Source organism: Oncorhynchus keta, chromosome 17 (genome assembly GCF_023373465.1).
Source record: "Oncorhynchus keta strain PuntledgeMale-10-30-2019 chromosome 17, Oket_V2, whole genome shotgun sequence".
NCBI classification, from domain to species: Eukaryota; Metazoa; Chordata; class Actinopteri; order Salmoniformes; family Salmonidae; genus Oncorhynchus; species Oncorhynchus keta.
Window position 1 is genome coordinate 32,431,646 of NC_068437.1, and position 26,573 is coordinate 32,458,218.

At 41.7% G+C, this 26,573-nt stretch overlaps 2 protein-coding genes, 1 long non-coding RNA gene and 1 pseudogene across 11 annotated transcripts in view; 1 reads left to right on the plus strand and 3 right to left on the minus strand.

Annotated features, from left to right (window-relative positions):
* Positions 1-26,573, plus strand: part of LOC127908246 (uncharacterized) — a 464,705-nt gene that overhangs the window by 430,650 nt on the left and 7,482 nt on the right. The window lies entirely within an intron of this gene.
* Positions 13-11,691, minus strand: LOC127906085 (ribonuclease inhibitor-like). 7 transcript variants are annotated; one of them, XM_052465903.1, is made up of 11 exons: positions 10,319-11,691; positions 8,753-10,172; positions 8,430-8,603; positions 8,055-8,231; positions 6,007-6,183; positions 5,430-5,588; positions 2,482-2,655; positions 2,065-2,238; positions 1,610-1,783; positions 676-849; positions 13-196 (listed from the first exon to the last, which is right to left on the minus strand). In XM_052465903.1, the coding sequence occupies exons 2-11, from the start codon at positions 8,869-8,871 to the stop codon at positions 157-159; spliced, it is 1,542 nt and encodes a 513-aa protein (XP_052321863.1). In that variant the 5' UTR covers positions 8,872-10,172; positions 10,319-11,691; the 3' UTR covers positions 13-156. The 7 variants fall into 7 exon arrangements, with proteins under 7 accessions (XP_052321863.1, XP_052321861.1, XP_052321864.1 ...); XM_052465901.1 differs by having other exon boundaries at positions 8,753-10,219; XM_052465904.1 differs by having other exon boundaries at positions 8,753-9,920; positions 10,119-11,691.
* LOC118396268 (NLR family CARD domain-containing protein 3-like) lies at positions 9,393-19,847 on the minus strand (annotated as a pseudogene).
* Positions 20,620-25,053, minus strand: nudt7 (nudix (nucleoside diphosphate linked moiety X)-type motif 7). Of its 3 annotated transcripts, none has more exons than XM_035789583.2 (4): positions 24,642-25,049; positions 23,949-24,105; positions 21,615-21,773; positions 20,620-21,203 (listed from the first exon to the last, which is right to left on the minus strand). In XM_035789583.2, the coding sequence occupies exons 2-4, from the start codon at positions 24,102-24,104 to the stop codon at positions 20,853-20,855; spliced, it is 666 nt and encodes a 221-aa protein (XP_035645476.1). In that variant the 5' UTR covers position 24,105; positions 24,642-25,049; the 3' UTR covers positions 20,620-20,852. The 3 variants fall into 3 exon arrangements, with proteins under 3 accessions (XP_035645476.1, XP_052321870.1, XP_035645477.1); XM_052465910.1 differs by having other exon boundaries at positions 23,949-24,405; XM_035789584.2 differs by lacking the exon at positions 23,949-24,105 and having other exon boundaries at positions 24,642-25,053.

Genomic DNA, 26,573 nt, shown 5'->3' on the forward strand with positions numbered 1-26,573 from the left:
AATATGTAGGGACATAAGTAGGCCTAATAGATCTACATTTTAACAAAGTATCTGCACAAGTATAATAAACATTTCACACGTTTTACAATACATCAGAAATGTATATTTGAACTCAAGGGGAATTTCAGTCATGTCGATTCCAGAAGGTTCATTTGATCACTGCTGAGGCTCCTGGGTCGAACATCCAAGCCAGTCACTGCAGAGAGAAAAAGAAATGGTCTTTGACATACCTTTTTTACTAGGCTAGTTAATACATTTTTGGGGGTTGAGTGATTTGATAATGACTTAACTGCAAAAAAGTCAACCCTTTCCCAACATACTGAGCCAATTGACACTTAAATAATCGTATTTCATAATTTTGTAGGGGGAAATGTCATGTTGAGGGTTCTTGAATCCTTTTATCTTAAAATGCTATGTTTTATACATTAAGGATTTTATGTAGTTGTAAACAGCTGGTTCGTGTCCACCGTGAGATCGGAGGCTTGGCACTCAGCATTAAGGAGAGAAATTGGGGGCAAGGCCCTGCAATAGCCTAGTGCCCTGTCCGGGGGGTGTACTTGTACATCAAACTGCCTCACACTACAGCAACGGGAGATGGGCTCCAGCTCGCACAAGCATGTTTTATTTAAACCCCAAAAATGAATGGATTTTTGGTGTGGTTGATTAATTCATTACATCAGTTTGGGAAGTCTACATTTTGGATCCTTCAGTACAGCTGAGAACAATTTCACTCCTGAGTCTCCTGGATCGTTCCCATTCAGCTCCAGCAGCCACATGCGTGAGGGGGTTGACTTCACAGCTGAAGCCAGAGAAGCAAAGCCTTCCTCTGTGATTGCACAGTCCAAAAGCCTGCAGAGGAGAAGAGAGAAGCACCTCACTATCACAACTCTATGCAGTTGGAGATTTGTTTAGCATGGGTGGAGAATAGTGCAGAAAATATGATGCATGTTGTTAAGCATTGCTTATGTCAAAACACCAGGTTGTTTTACATTCCTAGAGATGTGCAGAACCATTCATTTGGAACACAAAGCATGACTGATTGTGACTAATGTTCATAACCATACTGTTGATAACAGGCTGATGCATACATAAGCCTGATATGGCCCTTACAGAAAAGATTGTAGTTTTGAAACTGCAGTAACAGTGCAGTTACACTGCACAATTACTGCAGAACAACAAAAAAAAACTTATTTTGGATGCAGTATTTGAAGAATACTGCGGTTATACTGCAATCTTTTTTCGAAAGGGGGGTCTGTGTGTGATTCACTTCATTAAGTAGATTCATGTTTAGTTGCGACAGTACATTTCTAGAGATACAACTGCAAGTATAATTTAAAACACATGATATTGCGCATGATATTCAGTGACTCAGATAATGTATGTATTATCTTTAGTGAGGTAATGAATGTAGATTAGTGATTCATCTGCTGTACAAAATATACTGCATGACTCACAACATGCTCAGACTATGTTCATATTGATAACAAGCTGATGTATAGAGAAAAGCTTGATATAGTTATACAGTTGTATTTGTGTGAAAGTTCAACAGGTGGCAATAGCACTTCATTAAACAGATGAACATTATTGATGTTTAGTTGAAAATATTCACTTCAGTATCTCCAGCTGACAGAGTGGATGCTTCAGTACAGCAGAGAGCAGCTTCACTCCTGAGACTCCTAGGTTATTGCAGCTGAGGTCCAGCTCTCTCAGGTGTGAGGGGTTTGACCTCAGAGCTGAAGCCAAAGCAACACAACCTTCCTCCTTAATTCGACAGTTAAACAAGCTGTGTGGAGAGAATTAATGATATATCAACACGGTATGATTACAATGATGTAGTATATCAGAACTTTAGGGTTATTTCAATTCATATGATCTTGGTTACATACATTAATAATGACTATCAACTTTGTAATTATTATATTCACATGTAATGCACTGTGAAGAACAGTATTCAGTTGTAATGCTTAATTCAGTGCACAAGTCAGTCTATAAAAATCACCAACAATAATGTTTTCTGTAGAGAAACTGGATCAAAGGTTTATATCTAGTCATCTTAACAGTCACCTTAATTTCTCCAGTTTGCAGCGTGGATCCTCTAGTACAGCAGAGAGCAGCTTCACTCCTGAGTCTATTGGTGTATTCTGGCTGAGGTCCAGCTCTCTCAGGTAGGAGGGGTTTGACCTCAGAGCTGAAGCCAAAGATGTAGATCCTTCCTCTGTAAGACCACAGTGTGACAGTCTGCAGATATAAAGAGATGGTATGATATCCATCAGCCTGAGTAATTGATTAAGGTGGGTGTGGCATGAGCAGGCAGTGATCAACAATGTATTTTACACTGATAGTAAAATATCAAAATAGGCTTTTACATAAAAAAATATTTTGTGCAAAATATCTTTATGTAAAGTATGTTATCTATTGGGAAAAAAACTATTTTAGACAATATTCAAAACGGAAATGTTTACAATTAGTTTCCCTGCTCACTTCAGTGTTGCCAGTTTACATCGTCGATCATTCAGTAGAGCAGAGAGCTGCATCACTCCAGAGTCTCCTGGTTTATTGTTGCTGAGGTCCAGCTCTCTCAGGTGGGAAACGGGGATTGACCTCAGAGCTGAGAACAAAGCACAGCCTTTCTCTTCAACGTCACATCCTGATAGCCTGTAGATACAGGAGAAAACCTGTTAACTGACACCGATCACATATTACTAATCAGGTTTTAAATACAGATGAGTTTCTTTCCAAAATGCTATATACTTAGTGGCCAGTTTAGTACCGGGTCGGACCCCCCTTCGCCTAGAGAACAGCCTACATTCTTCTGGGCATGGAAAAGTTGCTCAATTGGTATCAGGGGACCTAATGTGTGCCAGGCAAACATTCCCCACACCATTACACCCCTGCCACCAGCCTGAACCATTGACATCAGACAGGATGGGGCCATTGATTCATGCTGCTTATGCCAAATCCTAACTCTGCCATCAGCATGATGCAACAGGAACCGTGATTCGTCAGACAACGCAATGTTTTCCCATGTTTTAGCTGATAGGAGTGGAACCCGGTGTGGCTGTCTGCTGTAATAGCCCATCCGTGACAAAGACCAATGAGTTGTGCGTTCTGAGATGCCGTTCTGCACACCACTGTTGTACTGCTCCGTTATTTGCCAGTTTGTGGCTCGCCTGTTAGCTTGCACAATTCTTGCCATTCTCCTTTGACCTCTCATCAACGAGTTGCTTTGACCTCTCATCAACGAGTAGGCCGGCCATTTCTGAAATACTGGAACGGGTGTTCCTGGCACTGACGATCATACCATGCTCAAAGTTGCTTAGGTTAATGGTTTTGCCTATTCGAACATTCAACTGAACACTAACTGAATGCCTCAATACCTGTTTTATACAACAAACCATGGCCACCTGACTCACTGTCTGTAGGAGTGAACCATTTTCGTGAATGGTGTGGTCCACCTACTGAATGTATATCCATTTTCGTGAATGGTGTGGTCCACCTACTGAATGTATATCCATTTTCGTGAATGGTGTGGTCCACCTACTGAATGTATATCCATTTTCGTGAATGGTGTGGTCCACCTACTGAATGTATATCCATTTTCGTGAATGGTGTGGTCCACCTACTGAATGTATATCCATTTTCGTGAATGGTGTGGTCCACCTACTGAATGTATATCCATTTTCGTGAATGGTGTGGTCCACCTACTGAATGTATATCCATTTTCGTGAATGGTCCGGTCCACCTACTGAATGTATATCCATTTTCGTGAATGGTGTGGTCCACCTACTGAATGTATATCCATTTTCGTGAATGGTGTGGTCTACCTACTGAATGTATATCCATTTTCGTGAATGGTGTGGTCCACCTACTGAATGTATATCCATTTTCGTGAATGGTGTGGTCTACCTACTGAATGTATATCCATTTTCGTGAATGGTGTGGTCCACCTACTGAATGTATATCCATTTTCGTGAATGGTGTGGTCCACCTACTGAATGTATATCCATTTTCGTGAATGGTGTGGTCCACCTACTGAATGTATATCCATTTTCGTGAATGGTGTGGTCCACCTACTGAATGTATATCCATTTTCGTGAATGGTGTGGTCTACCTACTGAATGTATATCCATTTTCGTGAATGGTGTGGTCCACCTACTGAATGTATATCCATTTTCGTGAATGGTGTGGTCCACCTACTGAATGTATATCCATTTTCGTGAATGGTGTGGTCCACCTACTGAATGTATATCCATTTTCGTGAATGGTGTGGTCCACCTACTGAATGTATATCCATTTTCGTGAATGGTGTGGTCCACCTACTGAATGTATATCCATTTTCGTGAATGGTGTGGTCCACCTACTGAATGTATATCCATTTTCGTGAATGGTCCGGTCCACCTACTGAATGTATATCCATTTTCGTGAATGGTGTGGTCTACCTACTGAATGTATATCCATTTTCAGAAATGGTAAATAGCTTTTATTGTTTAAAGAACTTAGTGAAATAACACACATCTCTTCATATCATCTAATCACAGCATGTGCTTGTTCAATTACAATTATTTGTTTGAAATCACTTGGTTACATTTCAGAGAGACAAAACCATGTTTATTTGCAAAACACGATATATGCACCTCACTCTCAGAGAAATAAGTAGCACTGCTAGGTTTTACAGTCAAATTTAACATAACTAGATTTTTTAGAAAACTCTGCACACATTTGTGACATCAACATTTTAAAACATGAATGAATACAGTAACACGAGTTCTGTATGTAAAATAATTACATTGGACATTTAGCAAATGCTCTTATCCAGAGCGACTTACAATTAGTGTATTCATCTTAAGATACGGTAGCTAGGTGAGACAATCACATATCACAGTCACATATACAGGGTATGAAGATTCCATTCCAGCTAAACAATATATAGCATTTGAGAGACAACCACATATATAGGGATTACCCCCCCCCCCAAAAAAAAATATTTTAATATACACCTCAAATGTATAATAAAAAGAAATCTGAGAACAGTAATATTTTACACACTTTAACCTCTTAGTGATCCCTTCGCACCCATATTGCTGGAGAAAAAACACAGAATTATTGAAAAAAATGGTGGATATAACATTTTGGAAATATACTCTTCAGATGCTAATATCTTAATTAATAGTTATCATCTAATGGTTATTTGGTAACACGACCAGGGACTCAACATAAAACCCATATGGTTCAGTTATGTGTATTGTTCACTCTGTAGATTATTCCTCAGTAGCTGTACAACATAACTATAAAAACTTGGAATTAACTAAACCATATAGGTTTCTTGTTGAGTCCATTTAGGATGATGAGAGTAATTAGTATGTTTAATTCAGTGAGTCACATTATCTATAATTTCAATTTTGTATCTTGAGTTATTGCCATACACTCACCTTAGTTTCTCCAGTTTAAAGAGTGGATTATTTAGTACAGAGAAGAGAGACTTCAAATTTGAGTCTTCTGAGAATTGCAGGTCCAGTTCTCTCAGGTGTGAAGGGTTTGATCTAAGAGCTGAACCCAGAGAAGTGAAGTCTTGCTCTGGGGCACTACAGCTGCAGATAGAGAAAGATTATATCTTAATTCATTCTGTTTACATTGATCTGCATTATTCATTTATGGGATAGAATACTACTCTTAGAAGAAAAGGTGTTATCATAAAAGGGTTCTTCAGCTGTCCCCAAAGGAGAACCCTTCAAATAACCCTTGGTTCCAGGTAGAACCCTTTTGGTTCAAAGTAGAAATGTTTTGGGTTCCGTGTAGAACCCTGTTTCTTCCAGGAACAAAATAGGGTTCTCCGATGAGGACAGCCAAAGAACCCTTTTTTCTAAGAGTGCAGTTATTCTGACAATATCTGGAAAATAGAACATTGTGTTGACTTTAATTTCTAAGATATGAGACGGGCCTTGGTTGCGTTTCAAATTGTCAAAATAGTGTGCTACTACCAATCATTAACATAACTTATCACCTCACATCAGTTTCTCCAGTTTACAGCGTGGATCCTTCAGTGCAGCAGAGAACAGCTTCAGTCTAGAGTCTTGTGAGTAACCAGCCACATTCAGCTCTCTCAGATGTGAGGGGTTTGACCTCAGCGCCGAGGCCAGATTAGAAAAGCCTTCCCCTTGATAACCAGAGTGATGGAGACGGAGTCTGCAGACAAAGAGAGAAGCTCTTCATTCACTACTACAGTAATATACAGTAACATAATACATACAATGCCACAACTATTACGCTTGTACTCACTCCACTCTTACTGCTACATACAGTGGGGAGAACAAGTATTTGATACACTGCTGATTTTACAGGTTCTTACTTACAAAGCATGTAGGTACACTTCAACTGTGAGAGACGGAATTTAAAGCAAAAATCCAGAAAATCACATTGTATGATTTTTAAGTAATTAATTAGCATTTATTGCATGACATAAGTATTTGATCACCTACCAACCAGTAAGAATTCCGTCTCTCACAGACCTGTTAGTTTTTCTTTAAGAAGCCCTCCTGTTCTCCACTCATTACCTGTATTAACTGCACCTGTTTGAACTCATTACTTGTATAAAAGACACCTGACTCCAACCTCTCCACAATGGCCAAGACCAGAGAGCTGTGTAAGGACATCAGGGAAAAAAAATGTAGACCTGCACAAAGCTGGGATGGGCTACAGGACAATAGGCAAACAGCTTGGTGAGAAGGCAACAACTGTTGGCGCAATTATTAGAAAATGGAAGAAGTTCAAGATGACGGTCAATCACCCTCGGTCTGGGGCTCCATGCAAGATCTCACCTCGTGGGGGGGGGGCATCAATGATCATGAGGAAGGTGAGGGATCAGCCCAGAACTACACGGCAGGACCTGGTCAATGACCAGAGAGCAGGGACCACAGTCTCAAAGATAACCATTAGTAACACACTACGCCGTCATGGATTAAAATCCTGCAGCGCACGCAAGGTCCCCCTGCTCAAGCCAGCGCATGTCCAGGCCCGTCTGAAGTTTGCCAATGACCATCTGGATGACCCAGAGCAGGAATGGGAGAAGATCATGTGGTCTGATGAGACAAAAATAGAGCTTTTTGGTCTAAACTCCACTCGCCGTGTTTGGAGGAAGAAGAAGGATGAGTACAACCCCAAGAACACCATCCCAACCATGAAGCATGGAGGTGGAAACATCGTTCTTTGGGGATGCTTTTCTGCAAAGGGGACAGGACGACTGCACCATATTGAGGGGAGGATGGATGGGGCCATGTATCGCGAGATCTTGGTCAACATCCTTCCCTTAGTAAGAGCATTGAAGATGGGTCGTGGCTGGGTCTTCCAGCATGACAACGACCCGAAACACACAGCCAAGGCAACTAAGTGGCTCCGTAAGAAGCATCTCAAGGTCCTGGAGTGGCCTAGCCAGTTTCCAGACCTGAACCCAATAGAAAATCTTTGGAAGGAGCTGAAAGTCTGTATTGCCCATCGACAGCCCCGAAACCTGAAGGATCTGGAGAAGGTCTGTATGGAGGAGTGGGCCAAAATCCCTGCTGCAGTGTGTGCAAACCTGGTCAAGAACTACAGGAAACATATGATCTCTGTAATTGCAAACAAAGGTTTCTGTACCAAATATTAAGTTCTGCTTTTCTGATGTATCAAATACTTATGTCATGCAATAAAATGCAAATTAATTACTTTCAAATCATACAATGTGATTTTCTGAATTTTTGTTTTAGATTCCAACTCTCACAGTTGAAGTCTACCTATGATAAAACATTACAGACCTCTACATGCTTTGTAAGTAGGAAAACCTGCAGAATCGGCAGTGTATCAAATACTTGTTCTCCCCACTGTATACTTTTACATTTTGGTCCTTCAGCAGAATGATAATGTAAAAAATTATAACATGTACCAGTAAAAGCAGAGAATAAGTGTAATAGTTGTGTTGTACAGTATATCCTACATAGCTGCATGTGCTTCTCAAATAAATTCTCTAATATGATAGTACTAGTAACAGATGTTTACAATATGGTCAATATGTCACATTTTACCTCAGTATCTCCAATTTACAGAGTGGATCTTCCAGTACAGCAGAGAGCTGCCTCACTCCTGATGAAGCCATTTCATAATTGTAGCTCAGGTCCAGCTCTCTCAGGTGTGAGGGGTTTGACCTCAGAGCTGAAGCCAGAGAACACAAGCCTTCCTCTGTGACACTACAAGCTACCAGCCTGCAGACAGAGAAGCTTTTCTTTACCTCACTGTAAAACTAACATACTGGAATTGCCCCAAGCCTGATGCACTCACTGTACAGTAAGTCCCTTTGGATAAAGCACCTGCTAAAATGGTGCATATTATTCACCATTAACACTACAACAACTGCAACTAAATCAAGGTGGTTCTGGAAATATTGTTTATCATATCCACACCTCAGTGTTTCCAACCGACAGAGTGGATCATCCAGCACCACAGAGAGCTCCTTCACTCCTAATTTTACTTCTGAATTCCAGTCTAGATCCAGCTCTCTCAGGTGTGAGGGGTTTGACCTCAGAGCTGAAGCCAGAAAAGTACAGCCTTCCTGTGTGACACTACAGTGTGACAGTCTGCAAAGGAAGAGGGATTTCTTCACTACACATAAAATAACGTAGGAATAAATGTCCAAATATCTCAACTAAAAACATCTAAAGCCTAATATAACATGACACCGGAACAATTATTATTGTTTTAGTTAGTGAGTTGTGACAGTATTTACCTAACTCTCTCCAATTTACAATGTGGATCCTTCAGTACAGCAGAGAGCATCATCACTGCAGAGTCTCCTAAGGTGTTTTTGCTCAAGTCCAGCTCTCTCAGATGTGAGGGGTTTGACATCAGAGCTCAAGCCAGAAAACCAAAGCCGCCTTCTTTGACAACACACCATGATAGACTGCAGAATAAGAGAAAAGTTTTAAAAAACAAAAATATGAAAACAGTAGACTACTGTATTCTCAGTAGAAACTATTCTGGCAACAACTCTAATAACTCTAGTAACTCTACTCTAGCCAACCTGTTACCTGTCCAGGCTGCTCTCTCCCAGGTGTAACTCTACTCTAGCCAACCTGTTACCTGTCCAGGCTGCTCTCTCCCAGGTCTAACTCTACTCTAGCCAACCTGTTACCTGTCCAGGCTGCTCTCTCCCAGGTGTAACTCTACTCTCGCCAACCTATTACCTGTCCAGCCTGCTCTCTCCCAGGTCTAACTCTACTCTAGCCAACCTGTTACCTGTCCAGCCTGCTCTCTCCCAGGTGTAACTCTAGCCAACCTGTTACCTGTCCAGGCTGCTCTCTCCCAGGTCTAACTCTACTCTAGCCAACCTGTTACCTGTCCAGGCTGCTCTCTCCCAGGTCTAACTCTACTCTAGCCAACCTGTTACCTGTCCAGGCTGCTTTCCCCCAGGTCTAACTCTACTCTAGCCAACCTGTTACCTGTCCAGCCTGCTCTCTCCCAGGTCTAACTCTAGCCAACCTGTTACCTGTCCAGCCTGCACTCCCCCAGGTCTAACTCTACTCTCGCCAACCTATTACCTGTCCAGCCTGCACTCCCCCAGGTCTAACTCTACTCTCGCCAACCTGTTACCTGTCCAGCCTGCTCTCTCCCAGGTCTAACTCTACTCTAGCCAACCTGTTACCTGTCCAGGCTGCTTTCCCCCAGGTCTAACTCTACTCTAGCCAACCTGTTACCTGTCCAGCCTGCTCTCTCCCAGGTCTAACTCTACTCTAGCCAACCTGTTATCTGTCCAGCCTGCTCTCTCCCAGGTGTAACTCTACTCTCGCCAACCTGTTACCTGTCCAGCCTGCACTCCCCCAGGTCTAACTCTACTCTCGCCAACCTATTACCTGTCCAGCCTGCTCTCTCCCAGGTCTAACTCTACTCTAGCCAACCTGTTACCTGTCCAGCCTGCTCTCTCCCAGGTGTAACTCTAGCGAACCTGTTACCTGTCCAGCCTGCACTCCCCCAGGTCTAACTCTACTCTCGCCAACCTATTACCTGTCCAGCCTGCACTCCCCCAGGTCTAACTCTACTCTAGCCAACCTGTTACCTGTCCAGCCTGCTCTCTCCCAGGTGTAACTCTAGCCAACCTGTTACCTGTCCAGCCTGCTCTCTCCCAGGTGTAACTCTAGCCAACCTGTTACCTGTCCAGCCTGCTCTCTCCCAGGTGTAACTCTAGCCAACCTGTTACCTGTCCAGCCTGCTCTCTCCCAGGTGTAACTCTAGCCAACCTGTTACCTGTCCAGCCTGCACTCCCCCAGGTCTAACTCTACTCTCGCCAACCTATTACCTGTCCAGCCTGCACTCCCCCAGGTCTAACTCTACTCTCGCCAACCTGTTACCTGTCCAGCCTGCTCTCTCCCAGGTCTAACTCTACTCTAGCCAACCTGTTACCTGTCCAGCCTGCTCTCCCCCCAGGCAAAAGACAACTGAGCACCTAAGTACTCTTTCCAGGAACTCCCTTCAACTAGGAATGTTCCATCATGATAGCCCCAAAACACATTCCTACCATAAATGCATCATTTAAGTCACACAATACATATTCACTTCAGACAAACACTCAAGGTAGGTTAAAATATGATTATACTCTACCAACACTTCAATCATTATTCTGATAATATATTTCACATTGCTAGAGCATGTACGTTTAAAATGAGCAGCTTTATACATGGTAAAAACATGGTTAACAAGTGTTTTTAGGAACTGGCTTGCACAACTAACACTCGACTTTTGCGCCTTACGTCAAAGTATTGTTGTCAAACGGAACACGCTAATCGGGATTCTTGGCTATACCTTGAAGAGATACAATAAAAGAGTATTTCACCAACCAGTCATTTGTTTCAGTGTCATTGACATGTGCTCCATTACAAAGGGAGTCCTTTTAAAATGAACTGTTCAAACATTATCATTATAAAACATAACATTGTGTTTACGTCAATACATACAGTACATATGAACTTATATTCAAATGGTGAAAGGTGTCACCAATGTCATGATTATTATAAAATATTGGTTAAGAAAATATTCAGTTAAGCATATTCAGTTATCCCCAGGTGAAATCTGTCAAATTATTGTTTAAAGTGAACTTGGTTTAGCTTGGAGTAAAGTAGTTGATCCACTAAATTGCTTCAAGTCAAATACACCCAGCTCCTCTGCTGAAGTCAGCAACACAAAGGCCAGAGCTGACCAATGTGCAGGTGAGAGTTTGGCTCCTGAGACAGTTCCTGAGCTCAGGTAGCTCTGAATCTCCTGCACTAGGGTTGGGTCATTCATCTCATTTAGACAGTGAAACAGATTGATGCACTTCTCTGAAGAGGCATTCTTTCGGATCTTCTCCTTGATGTAATCAATTGTTTTCTTGTTGACCTCAACTGTTTCCGTGTCAATCTTTGAGCGACCTCCTGTCCATTTCAGTAGGTCTCGAAAGATAGTCTGATTTGATGGCAGCGAGAGGCCAAGAAGGAAGCGGAGGAAAAGATCCAGGTGGCCATTCTCACTCTGTAGTGCCTTATCCACTGCATCCTGATAGAAGTGAATTGCAGGCATCATTTTGACTCGCCTCTTCAGATTCTTGGGGATGGACTGCTGATTGTGTTGTTGTGTTGAAGTCATCGTTGAAAGAGAGAAACCTATAAAAAGCAGCAAGACATTGACAGAGTTTTGGGGATCTCTCCACTCTCTGCTCTAGCCAACAATCTTTGTAGAACAGTGGCTGAAATCCAACAGAACACTGGTATGTGGCACATGATGTGGAGGCTCCTTGATGACTTCAAATGTGTGATGATTTTGCTGGCCAGGGTCACATCGCTGATTCTTTTCCTGAAGTACTCCTCCTTCTGTGGGTCATTGAACCCTCGTACCTCTGTCACCTGGTCCACATACTCAGGAGGGATCTGATTGGCTGCCGCTGGTCGGGAGGTTATCCAGAGGAGAGCAGACGGAAGCAGATTCCCCTTGATGAGGTTTGTTAGAAGCACGTCCACTGAGGTTGACTCTGACATCAAAACAGCTCTCATTGTTCTGGAAGTCTAGAGTGAGTCGACACTCATCCAAACCGTCCAAGACAAACAAAGCATTGTACTTGTCAGAGATAGACATTCCTGATTCTTTTGTCTCCATGAAAAAAATTATTGAGGAGGTCCATCAAACTGTGTTTTTCTACCTTCATCAAATTCAGCTCCCGGAAAGTAAGAGGAAATATGAAGTGGGTGTCCTGATTTGCTTTTCCTTCAGCCCAGTCCAGAATGAACTTTTGCACAGAGATCGTTTTTCCAATGCCGGCGACTCCCTTTGTCAGCACAGTTCTGATAGGTTTGTCTTGTCCAGGTAAGGGTTTGAAGATGTCGTTGCATTTGATTGGCATCTCTTGCTGTACTGGTCTCCTGGATGCTGTCTCAATCCGTCTCACCTCATGTTCTTGGTTGACTTCTCCACTTCCGCCCTCTGTGATGTAGAGCTCTGTGTAGATCTTATTTAAGATTGTAGGTTTCCCCTGCTTAGCAATTCCTTCAAAGACACGCTCACACTTTTTTCTCAGGTTGGATTTGAGCTTATGTTGGCACCTATCATGACGCTCGTCTGAATGGAAATGCAAGGATGTTTAAGATATCATTAAATCGCATACTATTTGCAAATAATGATTGATATGAAAAACATATAGGACTGTGATCAACAATTGAGTGTTTGGCAGAGCTCTTACATTTCTCAAGTGTATCAGCAAGTTCCTTCTGGTTCATGTTCCTCAGGATGTGCAGTGTGATATTAAGAGATATTGATATTAAGATATTAAGATCTGGCACTGCTCTCCTGATGTTCAGCATCCACCACTTCCTGATCTTCCTCCTGACTGTCAAAGCTTTCTGGGTAATCTGGAGTCAGAAGCCTCTTCCACCTCTTCAGCTCACTTTTCACAAAACTGATAATATGTTGCTCAAGAAACTGGAATTAAATGAATAAAGTTAAAACCTTGAATAAGGTGCAATCTGCAATATGTCTAGATGTTCAATGGTAATATCATTTTCAGTATACCTTGAATATGGAGGAGAGGTCTGTTAGCTGACTCTGGGTAGACTGATCATTCAGGGTCTCTGACTTTGATATTTCCTGCTGGTCTCTGTGGACATAATGTGAGATAGGCGGTGAATAGATGAATAGGTGGGGTTCCCCAATTTATTTTATTTGCCCCCCAACTTATCTGATAAAAAATAAGTTGAATAGATGTTTTTTTTTTTTATAGGATTTTTATTGTTGGACATAGAAGATTGTAAAAACACCAGCAAATCAGCTCCAAGTGATTTGAATTCCCATGTATAATAGGGATATATGTGATCGAATACAAATGTTAGCAAGGTATACACATTTTATATCGGTTTGGGCTTCTTGCTGTCAATTTGCAGTGTACAAATGATTTGTAATCATCTTTTGGCCTCCTGACCATTCGCTCAAGAAAAAAAAGAAAAAAAGGTCCTGTGGCTGAAAGTAGTGGAGGATCCCTGGTCTAAAATGTTTACATTACAATGCAAAAATACTAATATATTGAAGAGTGTAATGAGCTTAAAAAAACTAAAAAGTGCATGTTAATGAGAAAAAGAGAGCCAGAAATAAGTTATTTTAGTATAGCTAGAACGTTCTAACCTGTCTCCTTCTCTGAAGTTGATTGGCTGTCCCATGGACCCATCACTCTTCATAGACACACAGCTGGGCACAGGTGAGTATGGTTTCTCCTGCTGGACCCTGTCAAAATGCACGTTGCTATTTTCTAATCATGTTGAGAACTACAGGGAAAAAACAGACACCACTTGTTGCTTTACCTTTGTTCTGTAGAGAGGACATCCTCTGAAGTTGATTGGCTGTCCCATGGACCCATCACTCTTCATAGACACACAGCTGGAGGAGAATGTTTGAAATTTGAATTTGAATCAGTACGTAAAGCAGTTCATTTATCGTTGTGCGACACTTTTGTAATATAATATAGACAAGGGAACTCCACTGCAACCAGGGAAGTCCCCCACTCCAAAAGGATATTTTGTCAACATAGCTATGGATTTTAGACATGATAGAGTGAAAAGAAAGAAACCAGGTTTACCAGGTGGGTGGAACCATCCAACTGCATTGCGCGAACAGTAGCAAAATTAAATTCAGGTTCGGAATACCTGAGGTTTGTCTGCAGACAATAGGACCCATCTCATAGGAGATGTGGTTAACCAAATGGCCAAAATGATGGGTGTTGACTGACCAGAAGTTTGTGTCCATCTATCAACCACGGAGTAACGAGAGTTACTGAGGGCTAAGAAGAACATGAAATGCTCCCTTGTCAAACTATGCAATTCCACAGGAATGACATGGGTAGAGGGATTACCTCGTCTCATGAAAATGTGCAGCAGCTTAACAAAGGTATTGGGTGTACACCTTATGAAATGTTAACAAGACAACCAATGAACACCCCAGGGGTGAGACATATGACTGACCGATAGATAATGTGTGACCATCTTGAGTACATGAAAAAACTAACTTCTGTTGTAAGTCTTCTTCACTCTCACACTAGGAAAGCAGCAGAACCAATCCCAGGTGAAGACCCTGACGAGCTACCCATAAACGCTGGAGAATGGGTGAAACTCAGGGTCCAAAAGCGAAAATGGAACCAACCATGATAGATTGGTCTGTTCCAGGTAACCATGGTAACACCAACAGCCCTGCGGGTAGAGGAGAGGTCCGGCTGGCATCATATCTCCCAGAGTGGGAGCCATGGATGAGCAACTGGAGGAAGGGAGAAGAGGGCCCCGAGAACATCTGAAGGATGAAAAAGGTTTGAGCCAAAGGACAGGGGCAGAGGGCCCAGACCAAAGGCCAGAAGAACCAACAGAGGGTTCAGCTACAGAACCTGAAGAGTCATCAAATGTCGAGGAAACCCTCATACACACACTATGGCTGTGAAACAAGACAATCGCAACCATGGAAAAACACATGCAGGGTATTTGTTGCTCTCCAAATCTACCCGTTCCCTTTGTGGACGGGGATGTGGAGAATAAGAAATGGTGAAAACAGTGACATTCAGTGGGGAGAACAAGTATTTGATAACCTGCAAAATCAGCAGTGTTTCCTACTTACAAAGCATGTAGAGGTCTGTAATTTTTTATCATAGGTACACTTTAACAGTGAGAGACTGAATCTAAAACAAAAATCCAGAAAATCACATTGTATGATTTTTAAGTAATTAATTTGCATTTTATTGCATGACAAAAGTATTTGATCACCTACCAACCAGTAAGAATTCCGGCTCTCACAGACCTGTTCGTTTTTCTTTAAGAAGCCCTCCTGTTCTCCACTCATTACCTGTATTAACTGCACCCGTTTGAACTCAGTACCTGTATAAAAGACACCTGTCCACACACTCAATCAAACAGACTCCAACCTCTTCACAATGGCCAAGACCAGAGAGCTGTGTAAGGACATCAAGGCAAAAATTGTAGACCTGCACAAGGCTGGGATGGGCTACAGGACAATAGGCAAGCAGCTTGGTGAGAAGGCAACAACTGTTGGCGCTATTATTAGAAAATGGAAGAAGTTCAAGATGACGGTCAATCACCCTCGGTCTGGGGCTCCATGCAAGATCTCACCTCGTGGGGCATCAATGATCATGAGGAAGGTGAGGGATCAGCCCAGAACTACACGGTCAATGACATGAAGAGAGCTGGGACCACAGTCTCAAAGAAAACCATTAGTAACACACTACGCCGTCATGGATTAAAATCCTGCAGCGCACGCAAGGTCCCCCTGCTCAAGCCAGCGCATGTCCAGGCCCGTCTGAAGTTTGCCATTGACCATCTGGATGATCCAGAGGAGGAATGGGAGAAGGTTATGTGGTCTGATGAGACAAAAATAGAGCTTTTGGGTCTAAACTCCACTCGCCGTTTTTGGAGGAAGAAGAAGGATGAGTACAACCTCAAAAACACCATCCCAGCCGTGACGCATGGAGGTGGAAACATCATTCTTTGGGGATGCTTTTCTGCAAAGGGGACAGGCGTGGAGATCTGCATGGAGGAATGGGCCAAAATACCAGCAACAGTGTGTGAAAACCTTGTGAAGACGTACAGAAAACGTTTGACCTCTGTCATTGCCAACAAAGGGTATATAACAAAGTATTGAGATAAACTTTTGTTATTGACCAAATACTTATTTTCCACCATAATTTGCAAATAAATTCATTAGAAATCCTACAATGTGATTTTCTGGATTTTTTTTCTCATTTTGCCTGTCATAGTTGAAGTGTACCTATGATGAAAACTACAGGCCTCTCTCATATTTTTAAGTGTGAGAACTTGCACAATTGGTGGCTGACTAAATATTTTTTTGCCCCACTGTATATATATATATATACATTATATAGTTTTAGAATTGTTCCACAGTTGTTTGCTCTTTCTCTCTCTTATAATGTGTGACTGAGACAGAACTCTGCAGGGGAGTGTGGAAGATAAGAGACTAGTCAGACATTCCACAATAAATCCACTTTGGGGAGGGGACATTTATTGCCTAGCTTTTAGATAAACACTGAAACTCTATGTTTGTATAGCTATGGATGCAGGGTTTTGGTCTCAGGAGTAAAAAGGTAATGATAGTCAGTGACATCACTAAGGTGGGACTTCAGTTTAATAAAACAACTTGAGACCTTTTGATTGATGCAGAACTTACTCAAACATGCGTGCTATTTTCCTGTTTGTCAACTTCTGTCTGCAATTGCATTAATAAAGATTTTTGAATGATTTAATTAAAGATACTGTCATAATGCTAATTTCACCAATGAACCAATGATTGACAAAGAAGGACGTAAGGAACAAACCCTAACAGTAACGACCCCAAAACTGAGTAAATCGTTGAAAGAAGCGAGAGAAAATGATCAATGTAGTCGAATCGCACTCCACCCCCAGCCCCCAAAAAGTAATAAATAGACACCACTGGTTGCTTTACCTTTGTTCTGTAGAGACGGTATCCTCTCTGAAGTTGATTGGCTGTCCCATGGACCCATCACTCTTAATAGACACACAACTGGGCACAGGTGAGTCTGGTCTCTCCTGACAGACCCTGTAAAAATACACATTGCCATTTTAAAATGATTTGGAATATAACAGCCTATTGTACCAGTCTGTTTGAGTTATCATTACACTCCTTGCGACGCCAAATGTTTGGCATGAAATGGAATGTTAGCAAAACAGGTTTTGGATTTCAGGCTACCGTTATACAATATCATAGAAATATTTTATCTAGATCATAAATAAAGAGGGAAGACGAGGGTAAAATGTTGTTTAAGCCACATCAACCAAATCCCTTTAAAAAAGTGAAACAGGAAATACAAAGAAAAAGTGACTACTAGTTGGCACCTTTGAGCAGTTGAGAGGGCAGCCTCTCTCACGTTGATTGGGTGTCCCATGGACCCATCACTCTTCATAGACACACAGCCAGGTACAGGAGACCCTGGTCTCTCCTGACTTAGTGGGCTGCTGAACACAATGTGGACTGACATTGAATCCCTAGCCATTTCTTCTTACAATGAATAGTGTAATGTGTTTTTGTAATATTGGTAATTAAGTTATACATTATTTATGGGTATTCCTCCTTCACACACACAAAAACACATACAGAGGGAAAGAGAGGGGTGAGAACACAATATCTCTCCTCTTACCTCCTAGCATCTGTTTCAATGCTGGGTTCAGGGAGACTCATTTTAGAGTCAGTGGCCCCCAGACCAGGGGAATCCAGGATTAGAACTTGACCCAGTGAAGCAGAGCTGAGAACACACAATCACCATATACTGTACTGATGCTGACACACCCTGATACTTTGGTGAAACAAACAACCAGGGGTGTAACAAGTACTCAATTGTCATACTTAAGTAAAAGTAATGATTCCTTAATAGAAAATGACTCAAGTAAAAGTAAAAAGGTTAACCAGTAAAATACTACTTGAGTAAAATTATTCGATTTTAAATATACTTAAGTATCAAAAGTAAATGTAATTGCTGAAATATACTTAAGTATCAAAAGTAAAAGTATAAATAATTTAAAGTACCTTATATTAAAAACCAACCAGATGGCACAGATTTCTTGTTATTTAAATTTACGGATAGCCAGGGGTACACCAACACTCAGACATAATTTAGAAACAATCATTAGGTCTAATAGCGGTTGGCATCCAATAAATGTTGCATTACCGACCGCCACCTTCTAGACTGGAGTACAACTCCCTAACACTTTGCCTGAAAAAAAAAAAAAAACATCTCACACAACTCACAAAAAGTAAATGTATAAAATAAAAAAATAACACCACACTACTCCACTATTTAAATCTATTTAGTCCTTCCTCAGGTCAACAACCTGAAAAGATGGGACATCATCACTTAACACACCCTGTAACTCTTCTGATGTCAAGTCTCACACCAACAAAAAAAAAAACTCTGCAGCTGCTACCACAACCTCAAAATTCAGTCTCACTGAAACATCACTTGTTGGCCTATCCCTCTGTACTGGTACAGATCTACGCACATCACTCCTCTCAGGATCCCTCCCCCTTGACCCGTTTTCCTCTAATTTCTTCACTGCCTCAACATATAACAACTTCTGCACTACTCTAACCCTGGAAACCTCAACCTCGGACCTCGCCTGCATATTTTCCGAATTTTCTGTAGAATTGCATTATGGGCCCTAAAAATCACGAAAATAGTGTCCACTGCATGTATATTTTGTTTTGGCCAATTTAGTACGACATCCGGGAACTTTTGGCATTCTAACAATATCCATACTATGACCAATAAGCGTACTATATACTCAATTCAAGTCACAATTAGTACGTTAGTTTGAGTATTCGGCCGCGATTAAAATGTATTGGGCTGTAAGCTAAGGTTTATCAGTTAAATAGGCTACATATTTTAAAACCATTGTAGCCTACCTGTGTTGATGTCGATCGCAGGCAGACGGGCTACGGCTGGGAAACTCGAAGAACTCCGATTTCAAGAGAGAATACTGTTATGTAGACGAAAAAGACTAGCGAAATTCTTTATAAACTTCTCAGATGTGCTAGCTACAACTATCCTCAGTTCATGAGCTAGAACATAACGTTAACTGTTTAGCGCCGGCAGGTTTGGTGGCTCCCAGATGACAAATACATTGAAAAATATTTAAATAATTTAGAGCTACATAGCGAACATAAAATTGTTTTATGGATTTTCATGACAAATAAATTGCCTTACACTACCGCAGTTTAATGAATTGACGCTCTTTACACATTCAACTTTAGATTCGGTACATGAAAACTTAAGAGAAAAATTACATTTTGTGTGCACTGTCATCACTGTTATGTTTGTTCGTTATATAATGACAAACCGGGGCTTAGGTTTAACTACTTTTAACGTTTAGCCATGCAAGGCGTTCTTTAACCACCCGCATAGTCTGCTGGGTAACGTAGTCTAAATGTAATTAACAACACAATCAAGCCCCCACGACAAGTCATTATGGTAGAAACACCTGCAACAAGTCAGCTTGGTAGGATTTTAGAATATATATTAAATCTGTAGCCAATTGGATGGAAACCTAGCTATAGAGGCACTTTTGAATCACCATTTCAGTAACATTCGGTTTCGTTATCATTACAGCTGGTGAGTTGTATTAGCTGCTATCTAACACCATGAATTACATTGACAATAGCCCTTCTGTCTGTGATATAAACAATCACAATCCACTTACTTTAATCAGTCCACTCAAATGTTTTGATCATGTTCATTTCCTCAAAATGGATCCTAGCATAGTTAAATAAGATCCTGACTCTGGAGGAGGTGGAGCTGAAGTCAAGAGTTTAGGATTGGATATCTAGCTATGGTGTGATCGTGTAGGTCATGTGCAATTTTAGATAAATTATTGTAGATATAATTTCATGGCATTTAAAACTATATTCACTGAACTCATATTGCATATACAGCGGTGGATTATTTCTACATTGTCTGCTTCAGTTGAAGCTCCTGTCCTGCCAGTCCTCTGCATTAGGTTAGAACCAATGATGCAAATAAACCCTGGATTGCTGATGCTATTTATTGGCCATCGATAGTTCTACAATATTTCAATAAAAATGTTGAGGACAAAATGAAGTATTGTTATGTTGAAGTAGGGACAGTAACATTAGTAACCTAAAATGTTTCAATATTTTTCATTTTTGGCCTGCAAATCCAATTTACTGGGTATTCATTAAGGTGTCTAAAATCACTTTTGGCCTGCAAATCCAATTTACTGGGTATTCATTAAGGTGTCTAAAACGATCATGTGGCAAAAACGATCATAGACAAATGCATTTCTATAGCTTCAGAAATGTGTGCCAAGATGGAGGCATGGTGGCTTCAACACAGCGCCCCCATCAGTCATCTAGTCCAATATTATTCATTATGATCTGAGAGGCTCACCTGATTATATATCAGCACTCCTACTCTGAGAATTTGTGAATACAGGCCCTGGTCCAGGTATCAACTCAGTCTTGTCCTTCCACATAGCTCTAAACAGGCCACTGCCCACTCTCCTCTCACACATGTACCATTTATGAACTCAACTGGATGCATTTATCGATTTAACTGTAATAGCATACTTTTTTATTGTCGTCAATATACAATATTCACAAATTACATTCAAAGTAAAAATAAAATACATTTTTTTGTAAAGAATGTAGGTATTGCACATGATTCCACATTTACAGTTACAACATTTTAGGGAAAAATATGTTCTCTCCATCATTACATTGCATTATATAATTATCTGGTTAAAAAAATGGAAAATTTTAAACATTGATATATGTCATAGTTTACTGATCCTCTTGTTCAGATTGTGTTGGAAGAAAGATACCGGGTCATCAGAATCAAAACCGGTCTCAAACTCAGGCTTTTTTCCGAGGGCTAGGACAGAGACCAGTATAGCCAAAATGGCAGTCAGGCCCCATATCTGATAGTGGCTGCCTGATTCAGGGTCTGGAAACTGGAAACTGTGGAGCAAGCCAGCATTTCCAGTCGCGCTGTAGGATGAGTGGTCTATCGCTCTAGTGAAGAACTCCAGAGGGACAGTGAACACAGCGCTGACCTCGGCTGGGTTTGGGCGAGGAGAGAATGAGGCCTCAATGAACCCCACCACTGGAGTCACCAACAGACCACTCTACAGAGCGAGAGGAGGGAGAGAGAAGAGAGAGGGGAATGAAGGGGAGAAGAGAAAATATGTGGAAGAGAGTGGAGAGGAGAAAGTGTGAATATCTCTGACTAGAAATATGACTTGTAATCTATTGGCAATATCTAATTCCAAAATATACTGTACTATACCGGGCAGCGTTCTCCAATTTCAGTCATGGAGTTACATGGAGTGCAGGATTTTATCCAACCCGATTCAATAAAACACCTGATTCAGCTAATTATGCTATCAGCAGTTTATTTTTTTATTTTTAATAGTTCTCCAGGACCAGAATCCTGTTGAATCCTGCTACACCATGATAGTGGGTGTGTGAAATCATCAGCGTCTGCTTTGAAACATTTTCTCTTTGTTCATGTAAAAGCAACCTCTCCCCATGTGTACCTTGTTCATAATGGGGAAGAGTGTGCAGACCACATCCACCTGGTCAGGAGGAAGGCCTATCTCCTCCTCTGCCTCTCTCAGAGCCGTGTCCACGTCATCCCTGTCCCTCGGGTCCCTCTTCCCACCTGGGAAACACACCTCGCCTGCGTTGGTCCTCAGCTGCAGCACAGAGTGAGAGACAAAGAGTGAGAGACAAAGAGTGAATACTACAGCATTCCATTTTGTTTTCTTGTGTAAAGGACATCACGCTGCTTGCTTAGGGAGTACCACTTCCTCCCGAGTCGGCCCATACCTGGTGCAAACCCAGGACGTCTGCCTTGCTAGCACATGAGTGTCCTCCTGAAGCGGCAGGCCCCAATTTGGATGAGATAGACCACTCAAGATCCACAGATGACGCAATCTCTATTGCACTAAACACGGCCCTTTCCCATCTGGACAAGAGGAACACCTATATGAGAATGCTGTTCATTGACTACAGCTCAGCGTTCAACACCATAGTACCCTCAAAGCTCATCACTAAGCTAAGGATCCTGGGACTGAACACCTCCCTCTGCAACTGGATCCTGGACTTCCTGATGGGCTGCCCCCAAGTGGTGAGTGTAGGCAACACATCCGCCATGCTGACCCTCAACACAGAGGCACTTCAGGGGTGCATGCTTAGTCACCTTCTGTACTTGTTCACGCACGACTCCAACACCATCATTAAGTTTGCAGACGACACGATGGTAGGACTGATCACTGACGACGATGAGACAACCTATAGGGAGGAGGTGATCGTGGACTAGAGGAAACGGAGAGGCGAGCACGCCTCCATTCACGTCAAGGGGGCCGTAGTGGAGTGGGTCGAAAGCTTCAATCTCCTCGGTGTCCACATCACTAAGGAACTATCATGGTCCACACACGCCAACAAAGTTGTGAAGAGGGCACGACAATGCCTCTACCACCTCAGGGGGCGGAAAATATTTTCTAAAAAAGTTCTACAGCTGCACCATTGAGAGCATCTTGACTGGCTGCATCACCGCTTGGTATGGCAACTGCTTGGCATCTGACTGCAAAGGCACTACAGAGGGTAGTGCGTGCAGTCCAGTACATCACAACACTGGGGCTGAGCTCCCTGCCATCCAGGACCTCTATATCAGGCAGTGTCAGAGGAAGGCCCTAAAAAAAAAAATCTAACTTCAGCCACCCTAGTCATTGACAGTTCTCTCTGCTACCCTGAACAGCTTCTACCCCCAAGCCATAAGATAAATAGTTTGTCCAGGTAGTTAGTCGGTTAACTAACTTTTTTTTGCCTCATCACATGCTGCTGCTACTGTTTATTATCTGACACTTTATCCCTAGTTATATGTACATATCTACCTCAATTACCTTGTCCCCCTGCACATCGACTCGGTACTGGTATCGCCAAGTTATCGTTACTCATTGTGTATTTATTACACGTTTTACTTTTCTATTTTAATTTCTCTGCAAGGCTGGGAAAGGCCGTAAGTAAGCATTTCACTGCCAGTCTACACCGGTTTACGAAGCGTGGCAAATAAATATGGCAAATAACGTGGCAAATAACATTTGATGTGATTCTTACCAGTCCGCACCACATGAAAAGCTAGCTATTCGCTAGGGCAAAATGGGGACACTTCAAGCTGAGTTGTGATGGGCATTTCGAGTCATTTCGTTGAGCCGGCTAATTTGGCTCGAAAAACACATTTTAATAAAAAAAATGCTTAAAAATAAACCGAGAACCATGAAAATGTTGCTAATCTCTAATGTAAAGCCCAAAAGGTTGGCTACCATTGTGTCAGATCTTGAAATGCACTTTCAAAAACATTTTTTTTTTTTACCTGGCCAAATTATTTGGATCTCCCCACTCACTATTGATCGTTTCTGCTGTAAGGATTCGCATTCTTTGGAGAATACTTCTGTAATTTGGCAGCAGAAAAACGTTGTTTTGATCTCAAAAAGCAGTACGCGAATCAGGGAGCCAAATGAACGGCTCTCATCGATGCGATTCGTTCACCAGATCCGTTCAAAAAGAGCGACTCACCACAACCGAGTAGTATATTTCACACATCGCAATGTACTATATTTGCACACCGTGCAGTGCACAAGCACACTCACGCATGCTAACGCACAAATATCAAAGGCTGTTTATAAATTCAGTAGACAATCACACATTTGGATGGAACACTGTCATGCTTTACTTTTGTATTAATGGTTTCAATGTTCATAACACAATTTTGTATGTTCAATGGCAAAACTGTAGACCTAAGAATCGATTACATAATAGTTAAGGTAAACTAGTTAAACTAAGGAGTAAGGGAGAGCCATATTACTGACCTCTTGGGAGCGTAGAGTCATCAGCATGTGGACCTCTCCGTCCCTCACAAACAGCGGTATCAACACCGATGCTTTGGGCAAGACCGGCAAGTACGAGAATCTGCTCCCGACTTCATATTGCTTCAATATGGCAGCTGTCTTTTCTTTTAGGTCCATCCTGAAGGTCAACAATGTAGCCAGAGGCAAAGACCTCACAGTGAAACATACCAGTAGCCTACCTTGTTTTTGTTATAAAATAAAGCTTGAGTTTGTTATTGCTATACAGGAGAAAAGCTTCAGAATACTATAATCACTACTATCCCAATATTAAATATTAAATATTTTCTTCGGACAGGCACCTGCTGTGCAAAACGATCGTTGTTGCAACATTGCTTCCACTTGACATTAGGCTACTGTGTTTGCATACGGATTGCGGAAGCGAGTCCCTTCAGGATAAAGAAAATGTAGGGCACTCCATCTAGTGGGGAACCAGAGACCAACATCTTGGAAAATGATAACGCTCTGTTTTGCACGGACATGTTGAACAGTTGTGCCTCAAATTAACATCTAAAATAACTGCCATGAAATTAATAATCTACCAACCCATTTAAGTCAATCCATAATTCAAAAAGGCACTCGCACAGCTGAGCTATCGTATTGCAGGTGAAGGGTAACAAAGCGATGACATAAGAAAAAATAAACCTGCACACTTACCTTGCTAGAGGCACGTTTTTTTATGAAGTTCATGCGCCGCGGGAAGTAGTTTGGGGAGGGGGTGCTGCAATCCGGCAAAAAAAAGTACCTGTGCTGAATATGTATTTCTTGATCCTCTAATACAGGACGAGTAAAGGCCCAGTGCACTACATGTGATTTTTTTTTACTAAATGTATTTGCGTGTTCACTAGCATTTGTAACTTGAGTCTGATACAGTGCCTTGCAAAAGTATTAACCCCCTTAGAATTTTTCCTATTTTGTTGCATTACAACCTGTAATTTAAATGGATTTTTCTTTGGATTTCATGTAATGGACATACACAAAATAGTCCAAATTGGTGAAGTGAAATTAAAAAAATAACCTGTTTCAAAGAAATCAAAAACAGAAAAGCGGTGTGTACATATTTATTCACCCCCTTTGATATGAAGCCCCTAAATAAGATCTGGTGCAACCAACTACCTTCAGAAGTCACATAATTAGTTAAATAAAGTCCACCTGTGTGCAATCTAAGTGTCACATAATGTCAGTATATATACACCTGTTCTGCCCCAGAGTCTGCAACACCACTAAGCAAGGAGCTCGCCAAACAGGTCAGTGACAAAGTTGTGGACAAGCACAGATCAGGGTTGGGTTATACAAAATATCAGAAACTTTTAATATCCCACAGAGCACCTTTAAGTCCATCATTAAAACATGGAAAGAATATGACACCACATATAACTTGCCAAGAGAGGGCGGCCCACCAAAACTCACAGACCAGGCAAGGAGGGCATTAATTAGAGAGGCAACAAAGAGACCAAAGATAATCCTGAAGGAGCTGCTATGCTCCACAGCTGAGGTTGGAATATCTGTCCATAGGACCACTTTAAGCAGTACACTCCACAGAGCTGGGCTTTTAAAATTATTTATTTTACCTTTATTTAACTAGGCAAGTCAGTTTAGAACAAATTCTTATTTTCAATGACAGCCTAGGAACAGTGGGTTAACTACCTTGTTCAAGGGCAGAACGACAGATTTTTACCTTGTTAGTTCAGGGATTCGATCTTGCAACCTTTTTGTTACTGGTCCAATGACCTAACCACTAGGCTACCTGCCTTCCCACTTCATGTGAGTGGCCAGAAAAAAAGCCATTGCTTAAAGGAAAAATATGCAAACACATTTGGTGTTTGCCAAAATGCATGTGGGAGACCCCCCAAACATATGGAAGAAGGTACTCTGGTCAGATGAGACTAAAATGTAGCTTTTTGGCCATCAAGGAAAACTCTGTCTGGCGCAAACCCAACACCTCATCACCCCGAGAATATCATCCCCACAGTGAAGTATGCTGGTGGAAGCATCGTGCTGTGGGGATGTTTTTCATCGGCAGGGACTGGGAAACTGGTCAGAATTGGAGTAACGATGGATGGTGCTAAATACAGGGAAATTCTTAAGGGAAACCTGTTTGTCTGCCAGAGACTTGAGACTGGGACGAAGGTTCACCTTCAAGCAGGACAATGACCCTAAGCATACAGCTAAAGTAACACTTGAGTGGTTTAAGGGAAAACATTAGATGTCTTGGAATGGCCTAGTCAAAGCCCAGACAATCCAATTGAGAATCTGTGGTATGACTTAAAGGCTGTTGTACACCAGCAGAACCTATCCCACTTGAAGGAGCTGGAGCAGTTTTGCCTTGAAGAATGGGCAAAAATCCCAGTGGCCAGATGTGCCAAGCTTATAGAGACATTCCAAGAGATTTGCAGCTGTAATTGCTGCAAAAGGTGGTTCTACAAAGTATTGACTTTGGGGGGGTGAATAGTTATGCATGCTCAAGTTCTGTTTTTTTGTCTTATCTTGTTTGTTTCACAATAAATATTTTGCATCACCAAAGTGGTAGGCATGTTGTGTAAATCATGATACAAACACCCCATTGTAAGGCAACAAAATAAGTAAAAT

Bases quoted from the DNA above. Each gene is read 5' to 3' on its own strand.
- LOC127906085 (XM_052465903.1), bottom strand. From the start codon at position 8,871: ATGTCAAACCCCTCACATCTGAGAGAGCTGGACTTGAGCAAAAACACC. The intron at 5,589-6,006 runs GTGAGGTGATAA...CTCTATCTGCAG, and splicing joins TGTAAACTGGAGAAACTGAT to CTGTAGTGCCCCAGAGCAAG. The intron at 1,784-2,064 runs GTGACTGTTAAG...CTCTCCACACAG, and splicing joins TGCAAACTGGAGAAATTAAG to CTTGTTTAACTGTCGAATTA.
- nudt7 (XM_035789583.2), bottom strand. From the start codon at position 24,104: ATGGACCTAAAAGAAAAGACAGCTGCCATATTGAAGCAATATGAAGTC. The intron at 21,774-23,948 runs GTCAGTAATATG...TCTGTGCTGCAG, and splicing joins TGACTCTACGCTCCCAAGAG to CTGAGGACCAACGCAGGCGA. The intron at 21,204-21,614 runs GTACACATGGGG...CTCGCTCTGTAG, and splicing joins TCTTCCCCATTATGAACAAG to AGTGGTCTGTTGGTGACTCC.